Source organism: Corvus moneduloides, chromosome 23, assembly GCF_009650955.1.
Source record: "Corvus moneduloides isolate bCorMon1 chromosome 23, bCorMon1.pri, whole genome shotgun sequence".
Classification (NCBI taxonomy): Eukaryota; Metazoa; Chordata; class Aves; order Passeriformes; family Corvidae; genus Corvus; species Corvus moneduloides.
In genome coordinates, this window is record NC_045498.1 from 3,459,239 (window position 1) to 3,481,559 (window position 22,321).

Consider the following 22,321-nt stretch of genomic DNA (forward strand, 5'->3'; position numbering starts at 1 on the left):
GGAGCTCAGGATAGCGATAAATATGTTCACAGACTAGCAAGGCAGGTGTATGTGTAGCTGAGTGGTATATAATATTGCCACCTGCAGTTAGAACCTGCCAGAACCTCTAAGAGAGATTTGCAAATCCATGGTATATACATGAGGTCTTCCATACAGTAAAATGTTTGCTCTCCAAAGGAAATTCATGTATGAATGCTGTTCTACAAGCTTTCTCCCATGCCACAAGCTGCACCAAAGAGCTCTGACTGCAGCTTGTCTGTCTCCCTTTTAACCGTGCTGCAGGCCTGGTTTTGCCAAAAGTAGAACTTTTGAAATACAGAAAAGCTTCCAAAGGCTCAACATCCTCGTTTATTAGCCCCATAAAGAAGCTTAAATCAAGGACAAAGGGCATCTTTGGAAAGGACAGTGCACCAGCTAACAAAGAAACAGGCTTATTTTTAGAAAAAAAAATTCTAGACAAAGAGAAGCAGAGTTCTTTACTCTGAACACGGCTCTTAACATGCCAATCAACAGGCTTTCTGCCTACTTGCTAATCTGCAAGCCCAAGAGAACTGTGTCATGGTTTCAACCTTAAAGGAAATAAAAAATAAGGACTACTTTTTTTCTCCAAATTAAGAAAAAAATTCCATTTATTTTAATCCCATTACATATTATAGGTAGAAAAACTAGTTCTTAGCTTCCATTCTGTATATCAATGGAAAGAAGATACAAATTAGAGCAAGAACTAAATGAAGGTAGCAGTCCTAAATATAAAATATATTTACAGAGGGATGTCACTGCTCACTGACTTCCCTCTAGGGGTTTTTTTGCCTCGTTGCAAGCCTGTGCGAGACAAACCTGAAAGGAAAGAGAAATCAGTCAGTATTCAGAGACACTGGTACAGCCCACAACCACCTGCAGCTCCAGCCTAAAGGACAACTGTGTTTTTCAGAGCATTGACAAAAGCTCTTTTCCTCACTGTGTATTCAGCCAGATGTGATGTAAAGCTCCTACCTCTCCTTCCCTGCTCCGTGCTGCTTCTTCACCTCTGACATGAGCCAAAATTCAAGACAAGGGGCTGGGGGGAACTAAGGAGTTTCTATTGCAGCTTAACAGTCTCCTGACTGATGACAGAGGGACAGCACTGCCTTACAGCTTCGGGTCATGGCTGACAAAAACACCCAGACTTACTGACAGCTTCTTCATGAGCCCTCGGGCCTTGGGGTTCAGCTGAAGAAAATTCTTCTTGGTCAAATCCTTTGCTGTCAAACGTATGCTCTGTGGAAACAAACTCAAATCTCAGGTTTTCTGTTTGGTAAGCTGCAGCAGCTGGAGGCAGTAAAAAAATTTAAAAATAAAAGAAATTAAGATCTAAGCATAATAGATAGACTGACAGAGAACTATATTCAGCTGGACCAGAAGCTCATCTCACACCTTTCCTGCAGTGCATTAATGCACTTTAAGTGTTTTAAAGTGAATGCACAGCAAGACTTCCTTCTATTCTGCTTCAACCAGCTTGAGCAGCTCCCACTTCTGGCTAAGAGTCTCTTAAGGTTCTTTTTAAGCTCAATCATTCCCCTGATAAACTGCAGTGACACAGCTAAAGAGACAAGAGTGGATGAACTGAAGCTGGTGAGGCACCAGGAAGTTCAAAGCTTCAGCCTAGCCTGTACACCCCTCCAGCCCTGCCTGTGCAGGTGAAGGGTGGGGAATTACCTCCCCTCCGCCGAGGGGCAGGGTGAGGACGGCGTCCCCGGTGTCAGCGAGGGGGCTGCCGTTGGCAGAGATGGTGTAAACGCGCTCATTGAGGGCAGGCGTGCGCAAACCCGGTGTCTTGAACACCCTGAAACAACAAGTTATGAATGAGTAATATTTGCTCACAGCACTTCTAGTCAAAGTCCTTCATTTTAGGTTCAAAGAGCCACTAAAGATTGTGTTGCAATCAGATGACATAAAGCAGATTATAACAGAAGGGAAATATATTTATTTTCAGTGTTAGCAAATTAACAGAGAAATCTAACAAAATACAAACCTGGAATCAAATCTGGGTGTAACCATGGAAGTGCCTCCCCGAGCACAGATATCAACCATTCTGCCAGTAGCTGGAGTGATAAAGCTATTTTTGCTTTCTCTGTTAAAGGGAAATAAACATCTGCTCATAAGATGATCTTTAACATCTTTAACATTAACAAATGTACAGGCACTTGTCAAAGGCTTGAAGAAGGTGATCACCACTAAACCCAGGGGTTATTACTAACCAGTAACCTCCAAAACTGGGGACAGCTGGTCCTCACAGGAAAGGCAGTTGTCCATCTTTCATTCACATCAATTTTTCCCTATAGTGTGGCACAACTCTCCCCCCCGCTCTACTGAACCAAAGTCCATCCCAGGAAAGAGAGATATTTACACTCTTACTCTCCATTTTTAGAGATGGGACAGAGACATCCCCATTACCTCTTGCTCATGCGCTTCACTCTTGCTGAGGGGGGTCTTCTGGCCATGGGTGGTTTTTTGGTGGATGCCTTCACCTGAAGGATATATCACTCACTAGATCAGTTACTTCCCTCTCGTGGGACAAACAGATGATTCCACACAAAATGTTTGACTCAGTCCCTTTTCATGGCACAAGAGCCCATAACAAACACCATTCAAGCCTTTCGGACCTTCTCCCATTGCTAGAATTATCTGAGAAGCAACAGCTGTTTGAAGTCCCCCTCAGAGCATCCTAGTCATCAGCTTAGTCAGGAATTTGTGTCCTGAAAATAAAGTCATACCAGAGAACAGCTATTCACCTTGGCAGTTCTTGGATTCACATTCTCAGCCTCTGTCTCTGAAGGACACTGGCTGTCAACTCTGGATTTCTTTGGCAGAGGGAGCGATGGAGGCTCTGCTTCCTCAGTGGCTTCAACACTCCTTTTGAATTTCTCCACTAGAAGGAGAAAGTGTTATCTAAGTAAATAGTAACTTTAAATTATTATTTAGCAGGGGAGGCAAACAGCAAACAACTACAAGTGGTTTTGGCAACAATTTGCTTCAGAAATCCAAATTCCAATCCAATCCAAATGGTTGACAGAGCACTACTTCAAATTATTTTTGATGTTTTAATAAAAATTAGAGGTACTGCAGGTACTAGGGATAAAAGTAGGATTATTTTCCTGGTTTAAATATGCTGAGGGATGTGAGCAAAAACTGAATTATTATTCACATTAAGTAACTGCAACATGCTTCCACCTCACCAATCACATCACAATGCTTAAACTGACCTTTCTTGACGATTTCAAACGGGGCATTGATAACTCCTGCTGTCAGCTTGTCTATTTCTGCTATTTCCAAGTCTGCCTAAAATTAAAAACAGTTGTGGCACCATTAGGATTTTTGGCAGCACAAAGTTCTTGTAAGTCAAAGTTGTAGAGCAAATCCCCAATAATTTTACAGCCAGATCAGCTCCACGTTTGCTGTTGTGCTCAAACTGGGCCCTTTCATGCTATCCTGGGAATGACAGCACACCAGCTCTGCACAGCCTCAGGACTCAGTGCCTGGTTGGCAGCTGCACGTGTGCCTTGTCTATGCCCTGCTGCTCAACCAGTTTGGAAATGCTTTCATTTACTGCTAAGTGTGTGTGCTCTCAGGGATTTGGGAGTGCAATCTAGCAGGTAAGAAAAGATCAACATGGAGCAGCAGGACCATGTAAATCCCACGTTTGGTACAACGGGCATCTCTTATTGTTAAGTTTTAAAGAAACATTTGTGAAAATATTGATGTAACTGTTTCTCTTGTAATGCTCCAGCACGTTATTCCAGCGTGAGGAGCCTCTGCTGCAATGTGATGGCTCTAGAGAGCTTTATGTTTGTGCTGGAAACCTACCATGGCCACCTCCTCCAGCGTCTTTCCACTTCCTTCTTTAGCTAGACAGAAAACATTTCAGAGAAATCAGTACATGTCCGGGACAGCTCACACAGCACAGTAGGGCTGTCACCACTGATGTGCAAAACCCAGCACAAACCGGTTTCCAGCCTTAGAGAATAGGAGCAGCACCCCCGACCAGCTCGTAAGTTGCTTCCCTGGGGATTGCAGGCACAGTAGATCCCAGCTTTTCCCTTATTCCCATTGGGGTTTATCATCCACGGGGGAACGCGCCCTCCAGCCCAGCACCTCCCGGCTCCGCTCCGCACCGTAGTACTCGAGCCAGTTCATCTGGCGGAGCTCCACCGGCAGCCGCAGGATCGCCATATCGTACAGGTTCTCTATCTCCTTCACCAGGCACTCCCCGTCCGCCCGCAGCCGCTCCAGGCGCCGGTTCACTACGGGGACACGCGGCGTTAGCCCTGGCCGCGGGCCCGGGCCGCTCTCGTTCCCTCTCCTGCTCCCGTTCCGCTTTCCTCTCCTTCCCCCTCTCCCGCTCCTACCTTCGCGGTCGAAATCCTTCAGGAAGGCCGCCAGCTTCCTGCTGCGGGAGCTCGAGCCGCCCTTCTTCCTGGCGGGAGCCATGGCGGTGCCGGGGCCGAGGCGCGGCCGCGCGTTCGAACCAACCGCCGCCGCCGGCCGGCCAATCGCGGCGCGGGACCGTGACGCGGCTGCGCAGCGCCGCCGGGCGATGACGGCGATGGCGGCGGCGGTGGCCGCGCTCCGGGCCTGGGCGGAGGCAGCGGCGCGGGCGGAGGCGGCGGCGAGGGCGGCTCTGGCCGCCTGGGCCCCGCTGCTGGGCGCGCTGGCCGCTCTGGCGGCGCAGATGCGGGCGGTGCGGCGACTGCCGTGGGTCGCGACGCCGCTCGGCGCCTTCCCGGAGCTGCGGGCGCGGCTGTGGCGGAAGCAGCGCGGCGCGGCCGAGGCGCTGATGGAGCAGCTCGGCGGGCGGCGGTGAGGTGGCGGCTGGGGCCGGGCGGGCAGGGGGCGAGGGCCCGGCTGACCCCGCTGTGCCGGCAGGGAGGAGCTCCGGGCCGTGCGGGACGCCGCGGGGGCCGCCGCGGCCGCTGTGCTGCGGCTGTACGAGGAGCGGGCGGCCGAGCTCGGGCTGGCGGGGGTTCTGCGACGCGGCCCGCGCTGCCCCTCGCTGGCCGACGTGTTGGAGGGGCTGCAGGACGTGGAGCGCTACTACCGGCACCTGTATCCTGCTGGGGTCTCTGGGCAGCGCTGGGGAGTGTTAGGACAGCGCTGGAGGGGCCATTTTCTCGTTGTGGTCCTTACCAGGCACGAAGGTACTTGGAGAGCAAACTGCTGTTGCAGCGCCTCAGCTTGGGCAGCCTGGCAGACATGGAAGCCCTCCCGCAGTCCTGGGAGAGGATTTTGGAACGCTACAAAGAAGACGTCATTCAAGGTAGCTCCGTGTACAAAGACCCGAGGAGTCTTTCCCAGGGCTCCGTGCTGATGTCCCCTGGGAACAGCACACAGACCTGGCCGTGCTGGCTGTGCTGGTCTCAGCAGCAGTGGGTGACCCCACTCAGTTGATCTTTGTGACCTTCTCTGAAATCTTGGTCAGCTTCAGTTGAAAGTACTCACCATCACACCTGGACGCAGTTGGAAGCACCATCCTCTCTCACAGTGTAGCAAGGGCTCAGTGACCCATTTCACTGCTCAGTCAGTTTTACCTACGCTTTTTTTTATTGCCTTTAGAAACAAGTTAGGTTTTTGGGAGTACAGAATACAGGTAAAGTACATTAAGCTGACAGGGTTGTTGTTTTCTCTCCAACTTAGATACGCTCCTGAAGGTCTCGCTGTTTGTGGACAACCATCGGGAGGTGAGCTGCTCACCTGGCTCCTGACAGGGCAGCAGGGACTGGCACTCACCAGCTTCTGGCGTGCTCTGGGATGCTGCAAAGGGAATGAGGAACTGAGGGAGCTCTTCTGGTGCTTTTTGGAAGCTGAGTGAGTTGATTCTTGGCCTCAGCATGAAATGCTTGAATTGTGCCATTTTCGAGTGGAAATGGCCTTTGTGTCTGAAGAAGGGGCTGAGCTGAAAAAGCCATGAGAATAAAAGAAAGTCACCTCCAGCTGTGGAACTTGTCCTTTCCTACTCCTGACATGGATGTTTTGTATCATGGAAAAAATATTGATACTTACTTACATGATGTGCTGCAGATGTGTAACAGAGTCCTTCAGGCTGGTGCCATGAAAGATATTTGGGGTCCGTTCTTACAAATAAAGAAAAGATGTCAGATTAGGGCTTAAAAACAGTAGTCGCCTCATGTCCTTGAGCAGTGTGTTTGCATTCATCCCACCTGGGCATGGAGTAGAAAGGAGCAAATCTGGCTTGAAAATGTAATTATGGAGGTACATGGATGCCTGAGTTCTGACATGGGCAGTTTTCAAGGATGTTAACAGTACACTGCTTTGTTACCTCTGCCAGAGCCCACTGAAATCAGTCTTAAAACATCACTCTCTGGTAGCAGCTGCTGCCAGTTCAGGGACACCTTTTGTTGGCCATGGCACTGATCCTCTGAACGTTCCCGGGAAGCAGTGGGATATTGATGTTTGTCTCTAAATAACGTATTTGGTAAGGAGCCGCAGCTTCTCAGAGAAAGCCAATAAAGAATTGCATTGGACACATTGTGGGTGTGTTTGTGCTCACGTTTCTGTGTCTCCAACCTGGGCTGTCCCTGCGGCCACCTGAGGGCACTGCGTGACCTGCGAAGAGCGGTGGTGGGGGCAGCAGATGGGGTGGGAGCAGATCGGGGTGCCAGGGGTGGGAAAGTGCTGGCTTGGGGCTGAGGCTGCCAGTGCTCCCATCAGGGATAGGGGCTTCATGAGGTAAGGCTTCACACACAGTTCTAAGTGTAAAGAAAACCACCTGCAGAGAAAACTGCTGTCCTGCTCCTGGCGCTGGGTGCTCTGCCCAGGGTGGAGGTGAGGTGGGTTCTGCTCCTGGCAGGGCTCAGGGTCCTGGTGGGGGCTCATGTGGCTGTACAGCCTTGTGCTCCTTACACAGGGTTTGAAGTGTGCCAAGGCTGATGCCTCAGAGTGAATCAGGGATGTCATCCTTGCTCAGGCCTTGATGTATCATCACAAACCAACAGATCACGGTGTGCTTGGATACAGAATTGTCTTTACATGTGCACATGCTATACAACCCTTCAACACCCCTCTGCTGTCAGCCTCTCTTCAGGACAGCTGCACAATGAACAAATGGGTTTAAATGCTGGAAGATGTTCAGCACAGTTCAGTGGTGGCCCTTCTGCTTCTCCCAGATGTTTGGCCCCTGACGTCTGTCTTTGTGCTGACAACAGATGAAAGTGCTTAGGGAACTTCCTGCATTGAAAGTGGCTATGCCCTGACTCTGACTGACTGAAATAGGGTGAAGGAGGTGCTCATTGAAGTTTTGGTGTGATTAATTGCTCTGTGCTGTTCCTGGTTGATGGGCCATCTCATCTGTTGCATTTGTCTGCAGTGTTCTGCAGGGTGCGAGTGAGTCTCTGCATCAGAGCGCTCTAAGTGGGATCAGCTGTGGGCTTGTTCCATTCCAGATCTGGATGTTCTGTCAGGATGGCTGCCAGGGGCCCCATTGCTAACAAGGACATGGATCCTTGCATGCGCAGAGCTCCCTTCAGTTGCCATTTGCCTGGGAGGCACTGGGGATTTGAAGGTTCCCCCACGAACACAGCCAGGGTGGGCATTCAGTCTTTCAGTGGTGCACTTGTCAGCAGGCAGGTGGAAAGGCCCCTCCTGCTCCTCCTTGCCTGGCAGCCTGCATGGCTGAGTCAGACACCTGTGTGCAGCATGGGGATGTCTCTGGGTGCTGGATTTCAGCACCTTCCTGAGTACCGGGACAGGAGGCAGGTGAGTGAGAGCAGCACCTGCTGCTCCAGCTGCCTGGGGAGCCAAATGTGGGGTCAGGGACTCCAGGCTGTGCTGCACCGTAGTGGGGCTGTGGGTAAGGCAACCCTAAGGGCTCTGAGACCAACTGGTAAAAAATATGTAACCATAAAAATAAATCCAAGTACCTTTATTTTTGGAATAGAGCTCTTAAAGTATTCTTGCATGGAGATCTGTCTTTGAGGAATGCAATAAAGTGCAGCTGGAGCTCCCTTAAAGGTTAAAGGAAAATTGTCAGGAAACACAAAGCTCACGCTTTGATTTTCAGCTTTACCTCCTGCTAACTCCATTGGAAAACAGTTATTCTTCACTTACAGGAAAAACACAAACTAAATTCAGTTATTAAATTCAAATACCCACAAACATTTATAAGGAGCACCTGACTCGTATATGGTTGTTTTGTTTTCTCCCACAAGGGTGAGTGTTGGCTTCTGGTGCAGTGGGACCTTTGCAGTTCTGCTCAGATATGGGGACCTGGTGTTGGTAACACCAGACTTCCAAAACAAATGCAAAAGCTTTGCTTCAGCATAAGCTCATGGATTTGAAACAGATTCCAAAACTGAGTGTATTACAAGAGTTCACAGTTATGGAAAAGACAAAAGATTTGGCACCTGAACTGAAGTGTAAAAAGTGACTCGGAGGCAGAAATATGTGATAAAAAGCTTTGTGATTCATTTAATAAACCAAGCATGGGTTTCACAAGTCCCTATGGTTTTTGTGCTTATTCTTTGAGACTTTCACCTTGGCCTGAAGCAGAACTCCTTTGCGACTTTGCTGATGGTCTGCCTGAGTACTTACCTGCTCCGAAATACAGCAGACATTCTCCACTCCCTGTTAGCTGGCTGTTTTGCTCTGTTCCCCACTTCCAGCTCAGTGTTTCTCTTGTGCTTTTGACTTTGTCATAGCTTTTGCCCTGTTGAGCAGTTGAGCTCCAAAGCAGGGCAAACTCTGCTGATCTGATGGGTGTGCAGTGAGCGGGGACACATCTGGCCTGCAGCAGTGATGAGCTTTCCCACGTGGGATATGCTCAGCACAGGGCCCTTGTCTGCCCTTGCAAGGACAGGCACGAGCAGCTACCTGGTGAGCTCTTTGCCAATGTGGACTGGCCCCTAACCCCCTACCCCCCACAGACCCTCTAGGGCCGCCTGTACTGCATGTGGACAGAGCCTGTTCTCATTGCCTGTCCTGCAGAGGCTTTATTTCAATCCTCCCTTCCTGCTTTTCCCCCCAACCCTTTCCCTCCTCCTGGGGACACAGATCTGCAGTAGGTGTCTCCTGAACTTGCCTGAGCTCCCTGTCCCAAGCATCTTCCTGACTAATTCTTTCCAGATGTTCAGGAATTTTTATGTTTAGCAGTTTTGCTCAAGTTCTTAATTCATTCTCTGAAAGAGCAAACGTATTTTTTCAAATAGTATTATTTGAAAATTCAGACTGATTGTGGCTTCCCAGGAGCTGCTTCTGCCTCCCAGTGAAATGTTTTAGGCACTGCTGCAGCCTTCCACCCCTGAATCAGAGCACAACAGATGTCCATAAATAGCACAGAAGTTTATTTCCCGTAGCTGACAGCTCCGGGGCTGTCTATGGAGTCTTGAAAACACTCCATGCTGCACTTGTACCCAGCCAAGTGTCAGGTTGTTGGCTTGGACTTTCCCAGCTGCAGCAGTGTGGAGAAATTAGGGCATCTGTCCAGTGTTCCTCTGACTGGGACCAACAATGGAAAATAAGCGGCTCTGCCCATCCTCTCATCTAGTTTCCCGCTTAACTTTGTTTTTGGGGAGATCCCCCAGTGGTGGCACTGCCCAGGTCACGCCAAGGGGACAGGCAGAGGGTTTGTAGCAGAAGCCTCTCCACTCAGAGCAGGAGAAGGGGTGGCAGGAAAGCTGCCAGGGCACGGGAGCTGCCCAGCACAGCTTGTCCCCAAGGCCACTGGCAAGCTGCAGACATTTGCCATGGCGTGGCACGGGAGGGCGAGGTGCCAACAGGACTACACTGTATCCAGGGGAATATCCCTTCTGCTACCCCCCATACGGATTATTGCCAGGTGCTCTTGGACATGAGGCCATGAGGTTTGGCCGGCTTGAATTTATCTCCCAACCTCAGGGGAGCAGAGCAAAGGTCCTGTTGGGCTCAGTGGGGGGCTGAGGCTGGTCCCTGGCTGACAAGTGGCCATGGACTACACACAAAAATGCTCTAAAGCTGACAGCACCAAATGTTTCTTCTCCACCTAGCACAGTTGTTTAGGATTCAGTTAAGAACAAAACTGCATCTTGTAGGTTTTAATAAAGCTTTTGGTGAACAGTTCAAACACCAGGGGAGAAGCTGGAGAAAGAGGTTGAATTTATGGGAGCGGGAGGAGATAGTTTGCTTTCTTAGGAACTGGAAAAGATTAATAGTGTGCAAAGGCTCTTGGATTCATTCCTCACATAGCAGAATGGTTAGGAGACTTACTGGCTTGACGTTCTCCATTCTGCCTTCCCCAAGCAGCCTAGAGACTGTCTGGACTGTGGAGAAAAGGACCAGGGAGAACAGGGAGCCATCCCGTGTCAGCCCCAGTGAAGAGGCGGCTGTGGTATGCTGGGGGACAGAGGGGAACTGAATCTCACAGTACTTTGTTGGGAAATTAAATAGATGCTTAATATTTCTGTATGTTCTGATGTGTGGGGAGGCGCTGGTACCTGGGGAGGGGGTGGGAGTGCAGGGCAACAAGGCAGGTTCATCTTTCCAGCACATATCCACTCCTGGACCCCAGGGTGCCAACAGCACAGAACCATTTCATAACAAGAATCTGAACCCAGGGAAGGTCCTGTCTCTCTCCCACCCCAGGCATTTTGCAAGCACCGTGTGTGCCGGTTCAGACAAATTTGGAAGAAAAATATCCTCTGAGAGAAGGCAGGTCACAACCAGCCCTCCCCTACCAGGTTCGAGAAAAAATAAATTTTCCTCGGAGGAAAGTGAAAGAGATAAAAACTATTTATTTAACAAACACACAGGAAAAGGATAATAATGCTAAATAATAAAACCTCTCACTCTGCTGAGAGAAACCTGGGAAAATTTCAGAGTCCTTCTGTAGAGGTGGTCTCTCTCCTCCTCCTCGGAGCTGGGCCTCGGTGGAGGACTCTCCCGAGGTGTTCTGATGTTGAAACAGTCCAGAAGAGAAGTAAGGAAAAAACCAAAGTTCCAGGAAAACAAAGTTCAACTCTCCATCTCTCTCTGGAGAAAAGAGGCCAAAAGCTGGCTGAAAAGCAAGCAGGGTGCTTCCTCCTGCTCCCGCTGCTGCTGTTAGAAGCAAGAGGAGTCTGTATCTCTGTGTCCTTGAACAAACTGCTTTGAGAAGTTTGCTCGGTGTTTTTTTTCCTCTCCCCCCTCTCAGGCTCAGTTTAAAGGCACAGAAAGGCACAAAATTAATTTCTAGGCATGGAGTAGCAATAGGGGATACACATCATAAAGTCACCCCAAGACATCATGTACCATGTGAAGTAAATCCTGAAGCAAGTTAAAATTCAAGAAAAAAGACAGGAGTTTCCTAAGTTCCACTGAACAGCCCAAAGCTTCTTTCCAACAGCCAAAACCTGCTGCCTCACTGGAGTGCAGGGCAAGGATGAAAAGCCACTGGACACACATGGGAAGCCACAAGACATGACTTCCAGACAAGCCAGAGTTTGTGCTGGAGAGGCAGACTGGCTCAGGCATTGCTTCAATGCTACATTCAATCTCATTTGGCTCTGGGATGACAGACAGCCTGTGTCCCCAGAGGCCCACACCAATGCAGCCTTTAGCATGGCCTGTGAGGCTGCAGCAGCTGTACACTCCCAACAGCCAGGACAGGACACAGCTCACCCAGACAGTGTGAGCAGCAGAAGCCACTGACCATGTGCCCTGCCCAGTCATCTCCCTTTGGAAGGAACAGTCATCGGGGCAGTAGATGATGGTCCCCAGCTGCTGGTGTGAGCAGAGAAGCTGGAGCTGGTGCTGGACAGCTGTGGCTATGCTGGGACAGCCAGGGTGAGGGTGGCAGGTCCTGTGGGGGCAGCAAAAGTGAGGTGCACACCAGAGTCCTGCCAGCTGCCATGCGTCACCACTGGTCCTTGGCACATCATGCAATGTGTCACAGCCTTCTCCCTTTCGTTTCCTAACATTCCCTCAGTCTGAAACCCATGAACCAATGCTGAGAGAAAACATCCACTGATGAAGCCAAAGCAGAAGTGAGCAAAGCTGTTCCTTTGGCTGGATTCCTCCAGCTCCTTGTGTCCCACTATTTGGTTTGAGCAAGAGCCACCTCCTCCTGCCCTGTGTACCTGAGCCATGGGGAGAGGACAGCAATCTTCAGTTGCTGTGAGGGAGAGCTCTTGTTTGTGGCTTTGCCAAGGAGAACTCCCTTTCATGGTACAGTTCTGGTACCTCTGCCCAAACCCCAAGGAAGGGAGTGAGAGCAGGCTGTGTGAGTGGGAAGATGAGGCTATGGAGCATGGCTTGCACAAGGAGTGCTTTTAAACTTCATAAATCTACTTGTGAGTCAGATAGCAGGAGCAGGAGAGAGGAGAAGTTAGGGATAAGAAAGTTGGTATAGTTGTGCTCGGAGGAGAAGCAGCCTGAGCAGCTCTGGAACCAAGAAGCCCACTGGTCTGCTGGAAGCAGGCGCTGGGGGGCACCTGAGGCAGTGACAGAAAGTTCTGCTCAGGAGGAACCTGAACAGGAGCCCCTGTGCAAGCCCCATCTGGGAAGCCAAGAGCTCATGTGGGCTGAGTGGGGTTTGGGCAGATGCCCCCCATCCTGTGCTGCATCACACCTGGCAGCTGGGGTCCCACACCCCGCTGCCTGTGGTGGGGGAAGACAGGGAACCAGGCATGTGGAAAAACACCAGAAGTGAATAATCCACCCCAGCTTTTGGTTTGACATGGCTCCCCCAGCTCTGAAAGGCTTCTTGGTCGGGTTTAATGAGATTAGTCTGTAAGTTCTGGAGATGTCAGCCTGCTGGCAGCTCCGTGTTCAGTAGTTCCTCATGCGCCAGGGAATGATGTTCATTTCATTGGCCTTGACTCTGCTGGATCAGGCTGTTGCTCTGCTTCTCAATTAGCTGCATCTGCGTGGCAGTAATGAGCTGGAGGTCAGACAGCCCAGAGAGGGGTGCCGAAAAATTCACTTGTGTGGAAGGGAGCTCTCTGTGCCCCCCATCCAGTGGATGATGGGGCTCTGCACCCAACTTGACCCCTGTTCCCCCTGGGAGCCCCACTGGGCTCTAGCCCCCCCTTATCACTGTAGTGGTGACACTATAGAGCTTGTTCTGCTGCTGGAGAGGCTGTGTTTCTGAAAGCTCCAGTGTGGGCCTGTGCTGACATTATTGAAGCTACTGGTAATAAAACATGTCACTACAGGGGCCAGGGCCACATCTGATCCTGCAAAGGGAAGGCAAAAATCCAAACAAAACCCAAAACCTCCAAAAAGCTCTAACCAAGCACATGCTGATGGGAGGGCTGCATTTCCAGGGATGCAGACACTAGTCCTGTCACCATGGCATGATGAGAGGCATCTCCTGGCCCTGCTGCGCTGGCCCTGCAACAGGGACAAGTGGCACACGGGAGGCACAGCTTCCCGGTGCCACATCCTCATGTATGTGCCAAACCCTCCCGGTGCAGGGAACTGCAAATAAATGCTGTTGATGCCTCTGCCATCCCGTCAGGGATTAGGACATGCTGGAGCAATTTGCATGGGGATGAAACTTGGAAGAAATGGCAAAGCTGAGGGAATATGATATTATTTATTATTGCCAGTTGCAAGGGAACAGCAGCAGCCTCCAAACTTGTATAACTCTGGAACATGACTATTATTAGAACGCAAAGTTAGCAAGCAATTAGCTAATTGCAATTCACATTGTCTGTTGGCAATTATAAGGAGAACAGTTATAAACCCCAACAGATGGAACTCAAATGGGTCAGTGTCTCTTTTTTTAAAAATTTTTTTCCATCCCCAAAAGGCATTTGCTGTGAGCTAAACTCAGGTTCTCAGCAGGGTTCATGAAAGCAGCCAGCCTGGGAGTCAGTGTGTGGCAGGGTCCCCACAGGCCACTGTCCTGCACCCCAGCCCTGCACATGGAGCTTGTCCTGTCCAGACCTTCCCAAATTACACAGTTTTGAGGCTGGAGAGTTCAGCTGATAGCGCTGTGGTTTCTGTCATTTACCCTCTGTGGTGGTGTTGTTTTAGGAGCAGTGGAAAAGTGGGGAGCAGAGAAATCCAGCTGCAATATGTATTTGTTCTCATCCAGTTCTTCATGACTGTACAACTTCAGGTAATACCTTCTCTTCTCTCTCCAGCAGTGACACAAACCGATGTCTCCCTGAGCATGGTTTCTGAATCTTTTGAGTTTATTTGAGGGATTTTCATTCCCTATTGAGGTTGAGTCAGAACAGGGATCTCTGCAAAGATGAGCAGGGGATGAAGCAGCGCTCTGCTTCCCCTCTCCTGTCACAAGAGATACCGGTGGAACAGCTCCCATAGGGCAGAAATTATCTAATACTTTTGTTACAAATGCCTGGGTGATGCAGCACCAGGACATGACAGAAGGGTGGAACGTAAGCCCTGGACTCGAGGTATCACTTAGTGCATGGTTTACATCTGTTTGAATCAAACACAGATGCTCCCACCTGTGACACTTTGCTATCATCTGGGTGGGTTTTCTGCTCCATGAGCTCAGTGTTAAAGGGATGCTGTGACAGGTGTCTGCCGAATGGATGAGAAATCATCATTTACCTGTAAAGCATTTCTCTGCTGAAGCATGTCAAGGTCCAAGCTGTGCACACAGATCAGTGTGTTTGACGCCAGAGGCATACAAGGGGGCACACAAGGAAGCCCGAAGACCCCAGGTGTTGCAGCCTGGCACATGCCAGTCTGTTCCGCAGGTTTATAGTGTATGCAGGAGTGTGGCAGCAAGGCTGCTGTGATACATGGAAACTCATTCTGCATTTCAGATTCCTTTTAAGAGTAGGGACCACTACAGACAGATTTGGCCTTAAAAGGAAGCATCACAGAAGGTATTCTGAGGAAATATTTCACTAAAGAACCTCATATCTACATTCAGACGCCTTGTGGCCATGGAAGGAGCTTTGCCCTTTATCCTTCCTGAATGTTGGTGATGCCAGTGACTATGGCAAAAGAACATCCTTGTTTTGGGTCAAGCTGATACAGACACGGAGACAGCTGGGCGATCTGAAACAGATTAAGCCCATCAATATGAATTTCATAAATAGCGATACAAACCCACTGCACACCTTCAGCTGATATTAAATGGGATGGGTTGGAATTCATCTCAGAGCAAATGCATTATAATGAAATGGAAACATCAGGTTTTGCTTAGAACCCCCAGGTTTCCCATAGGGGGCAGTTTATGTAGCGCCCATTTATTAAAGACAAATGCTATAATTTGGAACATATCTCATGGAGAGCAGGGGACTGGATGATGCAGGGAGCAGTAACTGGAGATGGGGCTCTGAATTTACAAGCCGTTGTTTTCAACAGGCTCTGCATATACTGCCACGCGTGATGAGAGCTGCCAGGTGCCCCAGTGTGCGCCGGGAGCCCTGGCCCCGGCCTCCCACCGTGCACAGCCCCACGAAGCACCAAGGGCCACGACCCAGGCAAAACATGCTGGGCTTCAATGTATATTTAACAGCAGACAGAAAGATAGTCCAGTTATCAGGAGTCAGGCAATCATGGACTATAAAAAGCAGGTATGGAGGGGAGGCCCGGCTCTGGCCCCGAGTGCTGAGCCCTTCTCTCTGCTCCAGGAATCCCCTGAAATGAGAGCCAGCTCCTGCTGAGCATCTGCTGGGGCTGGAAGAGACCTTGGCCAAGGAGCAGCAGGGATAAGGATTCCTCACCTCTGCCCAAGGACAGAGGGCAGCCTCCACATGTCCCCTCCTCACAGGTCCCGAGGCTCTGGTGTGTCTGATTTGGGGTTCTCACTCAAAAAGCCCTCAGAGGGGTGTGCCTTTTGGAGGGAGATCCTCCCCAGTTTAGCTGGTTCCTTTTGAGGCCCACTGGTGTCAGCACCCACTAGTCATCAGCCTGATGTTCCTTTCCTTTTATCAATGAGTGGTTCTGAACTGCTGGGCAAATGCTAAACAGTAACAACTGCTGTTATAGTCACATCTACAGGTAACTTTGGTGTCCAGTCAATTAACTAGAACAGTATATATTGCCTTTCTGAAATCTTTGTGGATAGGTCCTGGCATTGTGACTAGATGGTGCTGTTCTTTACTTTTGAAATCAGAAGTCCAGGACAGACCCGTCCTTCCTGGGCAGTAGCAGGCAAAACTACATGCATTGGGAAGCACAAATTCTACTCTCTGCATGTAGGAAAACTTTCTGGCTCAATGCAGGATGACATCTGCAACCATTAATTTGAATAAATTCCATTTTTATGCTCCATCCAGCTTTTAGTATGTCAGACAAAGCATTCATATGGGACAGAACATAAGTCCTGTGTGTGTTTCCCCTCCCGTGTGATCATCAGGGATCTGACATCTAATGCCACTGTTTCTTTTTCTTACAGAGCTCCCAGAGGTCAGCAGGTCAGCTCCTGGAGTCCTACCAGAAGCCATGGATTCCTTTTGGGTAGAAAGCCCCTCTGGAAAAAGAGGACTTTAGGATTTCTGCCCCTTCCTCATGCTGGGTACTGGGTGGGGAGGCAGATCCCACTGCAGTGTGCGGCAGGGACTGTCAGGGAGGAAATGTGCCCTGTAACTCACGGAAGAATATTGACATTGCTGCAGATGTGATCCACCCAGTGAGCACTGCAGGTATTGAGGAACCTCCTGTCATGATACAGGCAGAGGCAAAGGTGCTAGGCGCAAAAGCCATCACTCAGCATCCTTTAATGAGCAAATCAAATCTTGTGCCACAAAACTGCCTGTTCCAGGTGGCTTGTTCCTGGGAATGTAGCTGAGGGAAGATGTCCATCTGTGCTGAGCCTGCCTGGCCTCTGCACAGAGTAGAATAACCCCCAAAAAGGAAAATGGTATCAGACAAGTGATCTCCTAATTGCCTTATCCTGGTAGCTCCACATCTGGGAGGAGAGCAAGAGGGCAGGGAAGTGCATTGCCTGCCTGCCTGTACTGTGCAGACAGACTGGTGACAGCTCAGCAATGGAAATGATGCATAATAAGCCCTAAATAAAGTGTGAGGAACATGTTTGGGATCAGCAAATCCATTCTGACAAGAAGAAGCAAAGGAATGAAATCCCTTTTCCCAAACAGACTGCTAAGTCATGGACTAAATGTAATTTAGTCCCACTGAAAAATGGCTACTGAAGACTTATAGTTGGGGTCTCCCTGCTCTGATCCATGGGGACACATGCAAGTGTGTACCAGGGAACAGGGGCAAGGAGCCCTGGGGAGGAGGAGGCTTGGGAGTGGCAGCCACATTCTCCTCCTCAAAATGCTCAGGTTCTATTGAAACCACTTTGTCCACTCACATTTACAGCCAAGTTTGTCCCATTTCTCTACATCAGCCATTTATCATCTGCAAGGGGTGGCTGAAGCCAAATGTTCCCCTGACCTTCAACAGCCCCGTGAGCCTTTCTTCTCTGCTTAAGTGGGAGACTTAAGATAAGCCCAGAGTCTCTTAAACCTGCCTGCTCTGAAAAAACACAGTGGGCTGATGGGTTACAGGCTGCGTTGGCCAGCTGAACAGAAGGGGACTCTCTTCACAATTCTGTTGGTGCTGTAGAGTTTCTTGCCCTCACAGGACGACAGGCAGGCCAGAGAGCCCACTCAAGCATGTCACAGCAGGACGAGTGGAGGCCATGATCAAAGGTAAACAGCCCCAGAGCAGCCGTGCTGCAGCAGCAGTGCCGGGAGGAGCCCACGGGAGCAGCTGTGGGACCGCACAGCTTCAGGGCTGCTCCCAGGGAATGGAGACAGCTCCATGCTCTGTGCAAAGCATGATCTGATCCAGCTTGCTTCAGCTTTGCCCTGTTAATTTTCCATGTGTTTCTATGCCCACTCCCTCTGCTGAGCCACCTCCAGCAGGTACATATTTTCCAGGGAAAACACATTTTTTGTCTCTGTGCCCATGCTGGGAGATGCTGAGGCTGTTCCTGTGGAGGCCTGGGTGAGCTGCAGGGAATGGTCCTCCCTGGAGATCATTGGAACTGTGAGTCTTTAAGCAGTTGTTTTATGTTTTTTGTTGCTCTTTCACTTGAACAGGGGCGAAAAAGGTGGGATCCAGATTGCAGGTGTGTTTCTGGTACCTCTTTCTGTTTGGGAGCTATTGTTCCTGGTCTTTGTGGGCTGCAGTGAGGTTCTCTCACTGTCCCCAGGCCTTGGCAACCACAGTCCTGCCAGGCTCTGCAGTTTGGGTGCTGCGGGCCAGGCAGTAGTCCCAGGACACACATTGACAGGGCTGCATTGACAGCACAAGATGCAACGTTGGAGCACAGGAGGCTGCCAGGACACCTCACCAGATGAAGATTGCCTCTTTGTTCCTCTGAAAACCACAAAAAAAGTTTCTCTCTTCACAGTTCAGTGATGCCCAGACAAAGATGATGTGAAATCTGTGGGAAGACTTATTTTATTACAATATAGGAATGCACAAAACCAGATGTTTAAGCTTAGCTGTGGCTCCTCCATGTCCTGCTGTCCCTGCTCAGGGAGCTGCCTGCAGGGTGATGTACAACATCCCGAATGTGTTCGCTGATGTGCAGGTCTCCAAGAGCTGCTTGGAGTTCATGCCAATGCCACAGCAGGTCCCCTGTATCCCTCTGTGCCACAGGGCCTGGTGCAGAGGTGGCAATGTTGACATGGTGGAAGAGCAGGTGTCCCTTGGTGACCCCACCACCACTTGCAGGAGCAGCCCCCAGTCCTTGCCCAGCCACTGCCCGCGGCCCCTGCAGGTGCTGCTCCGTGGGGTCCCAGGGTGTGTTGCCTTTCTGTGGTCTCCTGAGGCCAAACCCTGCTCCTGGTTTGCTGGTTTTCTCTGCTGCTTCTCGGCTGAGTTAAAATGATCCAAATCCAGCCAGAGATGTGTCCTGGTGGGAGCTGTGAGCCGGAAGCTGTTTTGCAGCAGCCTGGGATAGCCTCTCCAGCCCGCCAGCCTCTGAGTCAACCCCAGTGCCATGGCTCCAGGTCCCCAGGCTGGAACAGGGAAGCAAGGCTCACACGCACGTCCAGCCTGGCAGCCTTGTTTGTTTCTCCAGCAGCCAGAATTTCATCTTTTCCGCCTCCACGCTGCCAGCAGAGCCCTTATCCACTGCCCTGACACCTCCAGGGTTTATTTCCAGCTGAACCACGCTCCATATGTGCTCCTGCCGCTGGCTGCTGGTTATTAAATTGGTGGTGTTGTTGCTCCTCCTGCCTCCATTCAGAAACTGGCAGTCCTTAAAAGCTCATTCATCTTGGGAGCCTAGTGGCAATTATAGCCTCATCCTGCAGGATGGGTTAACTCCTGCTCCCCCACCAGCCCAAGGGGCAGCAGTCACGCCTGGTTCCGATTAAAGTGATGCAGAAAATCCAGCGTGTTCCCCACACTGCTCACAGGAGACATGGAGATGGAAAGGGATAAAACAGTGAAAATTGCCTGGAGGCAGGAGATATGCTGGAATATTGTGACCCTGCACAGAGCTGCAGGCACCGTATCCCCTCGCTGGGAAGGACAGTCCCCACAGAGGGACAGCGACTGCAGGAATAATGGGAGAGGACATGGGTCTTTCCCCAGCAGGCCTTGTAAAATTTAATTGTAAAATTGTAAATCTGATCACCACTTATTGCTTTCCCACGTGTCAAGGTATTCCTGGCTATTGGAGGAAGAATTGGCAAATGTTTGTGGAGAATTTCAGGGACCATTCTCTAGGAGGTTTAGGCTGTGAGTAAGGAATAAGAATTCACTACCTGGAGAATTGCAAGGCTCACACCGATTCCCCCATTTCCAGTGACAGGAGGGGCTGCTCCCCTGAACGTGGTCACTGTTTAACAGAAAACTCCAGCAAATCAAATGCTCTGAATTGCCCCTTGCTACAAAACTCCTAAAGCACATGGGTTATAATGACCAGGAAAGAGCGAGCCGAGGGTTTGTGGCCCCTGTTTGAGCAGACTGTTTGCAAATCCTCCTGCTCCAGAGGTTCCCTCCAGTCTGCAAGTCAGAGCTAATGCTATAAAAATATTTTTTATGCAAGATCAACTCTGAAGTGAAATAGAGAAACGTACAAAGGAATCTCAATTTACCATCTGGCTCTGATGCTCCTGAAGCTCATTGCCATTTATCTCTGTCCAAAAGTGTGCTTTAAAGACACAATAGGAATCTTCCTTTGGGGAGAGAATGCATGTTTGGCCTTGAAATGTCAAATCGAACACCAAAGCTATGAGAAGCACATAAACACCAGAGAACAAACAAGCTCACTCCATACCTGAGATAAAGCTTGATTTTGGATGCAGAAATGTGTTTATTTTCTTGGAAAGAAGAAGGCTCTGGCCTTTCAGCAGTTACAGATTTTCTCAAGGGAATAATTTTCCTAGCAAACCTTGTTCCTTCTGTAATCCTTCGTAGCAACTCACCGAGTCATGCTGCCCTTGCTTAAAAAATAAGTTTTCAAAGCCCATTAGCAAATTCACAGGTTTTTTTTATACACTGAGAATTAAAGTGAAAACATAAGACCCAGCAAATTATTTTCACTTTATATACAGTCTCCCCAGTAAACAAGTGTTGCAAGAGCCTGTGTGCTGCCGGCAGAGCAGAGGGATGGGAAACAGAATGTGGTCACATGTGGTTTTATTCAGTGAGTTATTTATATAATCTGAAGTATAGTAACAATATCCTTGGATCCGGAGTCTCCCAGCTCCGCAGTCTCTGCTGATGGTGCCTCTTGGCTTTCCCACTGTGTCTACAGAGACACCCCTGAGCTCCCAGTGCTTCACGTCCATATGACACCGCTCCATTCAAGATCCTTATTCCTGGGAGTTTGGATCTGCAGGGCTCTTAGGCACATTTCCAGAGCTGCATCCTGGCACTGCCATAGTACAGCATCCTGCATCTTGGTACTCACTTGGTACACTATCCTGCATCATGGAGCCCTACTGGTATGTCATCCTGTGTCCTGGAACTCCCCTGGTACATCATCCCATGTGCTGGTGCTCCACATGGGCATTCAGCATCACCTGTGCCTGAGGCTGGCCAGGAGAGTGCTGTGGAAATATCTGAAGGACAGTGTGTCCCAGGAGCCTCATGCTCACTGGTTCTTACCTCCCTCTGCCTTTGCAAAGGCCCAGTTTTGTGCCTAGAGATGTCCAAAAGCACCGTGACTCTGTCTCCTCACTTTCTCTGCATCCGCTGGCATATAACGTATCTTCCTCTGCCTTTCCAAAGCCACCACACAAAGCGATGGTCCCTGTTTCCCACCCACCCTTGCCCCACAGGCCAGATCCAACTGCACAGTGATAGCCTCTGCTGCACCGTGTCCGCATCCTCTGGCACGGGGAGCCAGCACATGCCTGGGTTCTCTGGGAGGGCACAAGACGGGCATCAAGCTCAGCTGCTCGGCCGCAGGGTGGACTGCGCAACATTGCAGACTAGTGGCACAGGAGGAGATCAGCTGGGGCTGGGAAGGGCCAGGCGAGGCCAGAGCAAACCCGAGGCCATCAACAAGCACCTGATCCATTCCCTCTGAAGAAATCTCTTTAATCTTGCTGGCATTAGAGGTTACGGTCAGCCATCCTCCAGGCAGGTGAATGGAATTCTTTATTGTGCCTATTTGGTTATATCTTGGATAGCAATAAGGATTATCCTCCAGATTTTTGTGTCTCACTCGGAGCCCCCAGCATGTGTTTATAATTTTCTTCTCCCTTTCAGGCAATGCCAGCAATCTCCTGAAGTTCTTAAACTGTACCTGTGAAATTTAATGGCTGGACAGTGTATCTGACATATACCCCTAAAATTCAAGTGTGCTTCTCATGCTGATTTATGATCTTTTTTCTCCAGCAAAGTATCCACCATATTTTATCTCTAGTATTTGTCATGTGATTCTGTGTCAGAAAGGAAGGTCAGGCATGATGCTGTTCTGAATTTCCAAGGAGCAGCAGTAGGTGGCTGGCTTGGATTTCTTTAGTCTGGTTTGTGCTTGTTTGTGTAGGCAAAGGCTTCCTCATGGCAGGGACAGTCAGAGCACTGGGCTGGGCAGGTCCTGCCCCTTGGCCCTGGTCCTGCAGACACAGGGGAAGGCTGGGGTCCAGGGCAGTGGTGCTGGCACTGCTCAGGCCCTGCTCCCCTGCTTTGGCGATGCCGGGCCGGTCCTGCACAGGCGTTGGTGCTGTGTCCCAGTGCACGCAGCTCAGCCATCCTGCTTCACTCTTGGTTGCTTTCCTGTTATAAGCCAGGAGTCTAAAACTTGAAATAACCAAGAATAATTGCCCAAATTGAGGGGGAGGATGCTACTTCTCTTCCTGAACCAAAAGAAAGACAATTTATCATAAAAATTCTGTGGATTTTCCTACACACACACACACACGCAGACCGCTCCTGTGGAGCTGGCTGGGTGTCCCCATACCAGATTTTG

General features: G+C 50.0%; 2 protein-coding genes across 5 annotated transcripts; one reads left to right on the forward strand and one right to left on the reverse strand.

Annotated features, from left to right (window-relative positions):
• Positions 1–611: 611 nt before the first annotated feature.
• CDCA8 (cell division cycle associated 8) lies at positions 612–4,515 on the reverse strand. Its single transcript, XM_032132695.1, has 10 exons — positions 4,386–4,515; positions 4,152–4,280; positions 3,844–3,884; positions 3,243–3,318; positions 2,772–2,908; positions 2,434–2,507; positions 2,012–2,110; positions 1,696–1,822; positions 1,171–1,257; positions 612–837 (listed from the first exon to the last, which is right to left on the reverse strand). The coding sequence occupies exons 1-10, from the start codon at positions 4,465–4,467 to the stop codon at positions 781–783; spliced, it is 909 nt and encodes a 302-aa protein (XP_031988586.1). The 5' UTR covers positions 4,468–4,515; the 3' UTR covers positions 612–780.
• Positions 4,516–4,572: 57 nt separating this feature from the next.
• On the forward strand, positions 4,573–6,523 carry C23H1orf109 (chromosome 23 C1orf109 homolog). 4 transcript variants are annotated; one of them, XM_032132604.1, is made up of 4 exons: positions 4,573–4,836; positions 4,903–5,082; positions 5,175–5,293; positions 5,671–6,523. In XM_032132604.1, exons 1-4 carry the CDS (start codon positions 4,574–4,576, stop codon positions 5,736–5,738), a joined length of 630 nt encoding a protein of 209 aa, XP_031988495.1. In that variant the 5' UTR covers position 4,573; the 3' UTR covers positions 5,739–6,523. The 4 variants fall into 4 exon arrangements, with proteins under 4 accessions (XP_031988495.1, XP_031988494.1, XP_031988493.1 ...); XM_032132603.1 differs by having other exon boundaries at positions 4,579–4,836; positions 4,903–5,293; positions 5,671–5,779; XM_032132602.1 differs by having other exon boundaries at positions 4,579–4,836; positions 5,175–5,763.
• The last annotated feature ends 15,798 nt before the right edge of the window (positions 6,524–22,321 follow it).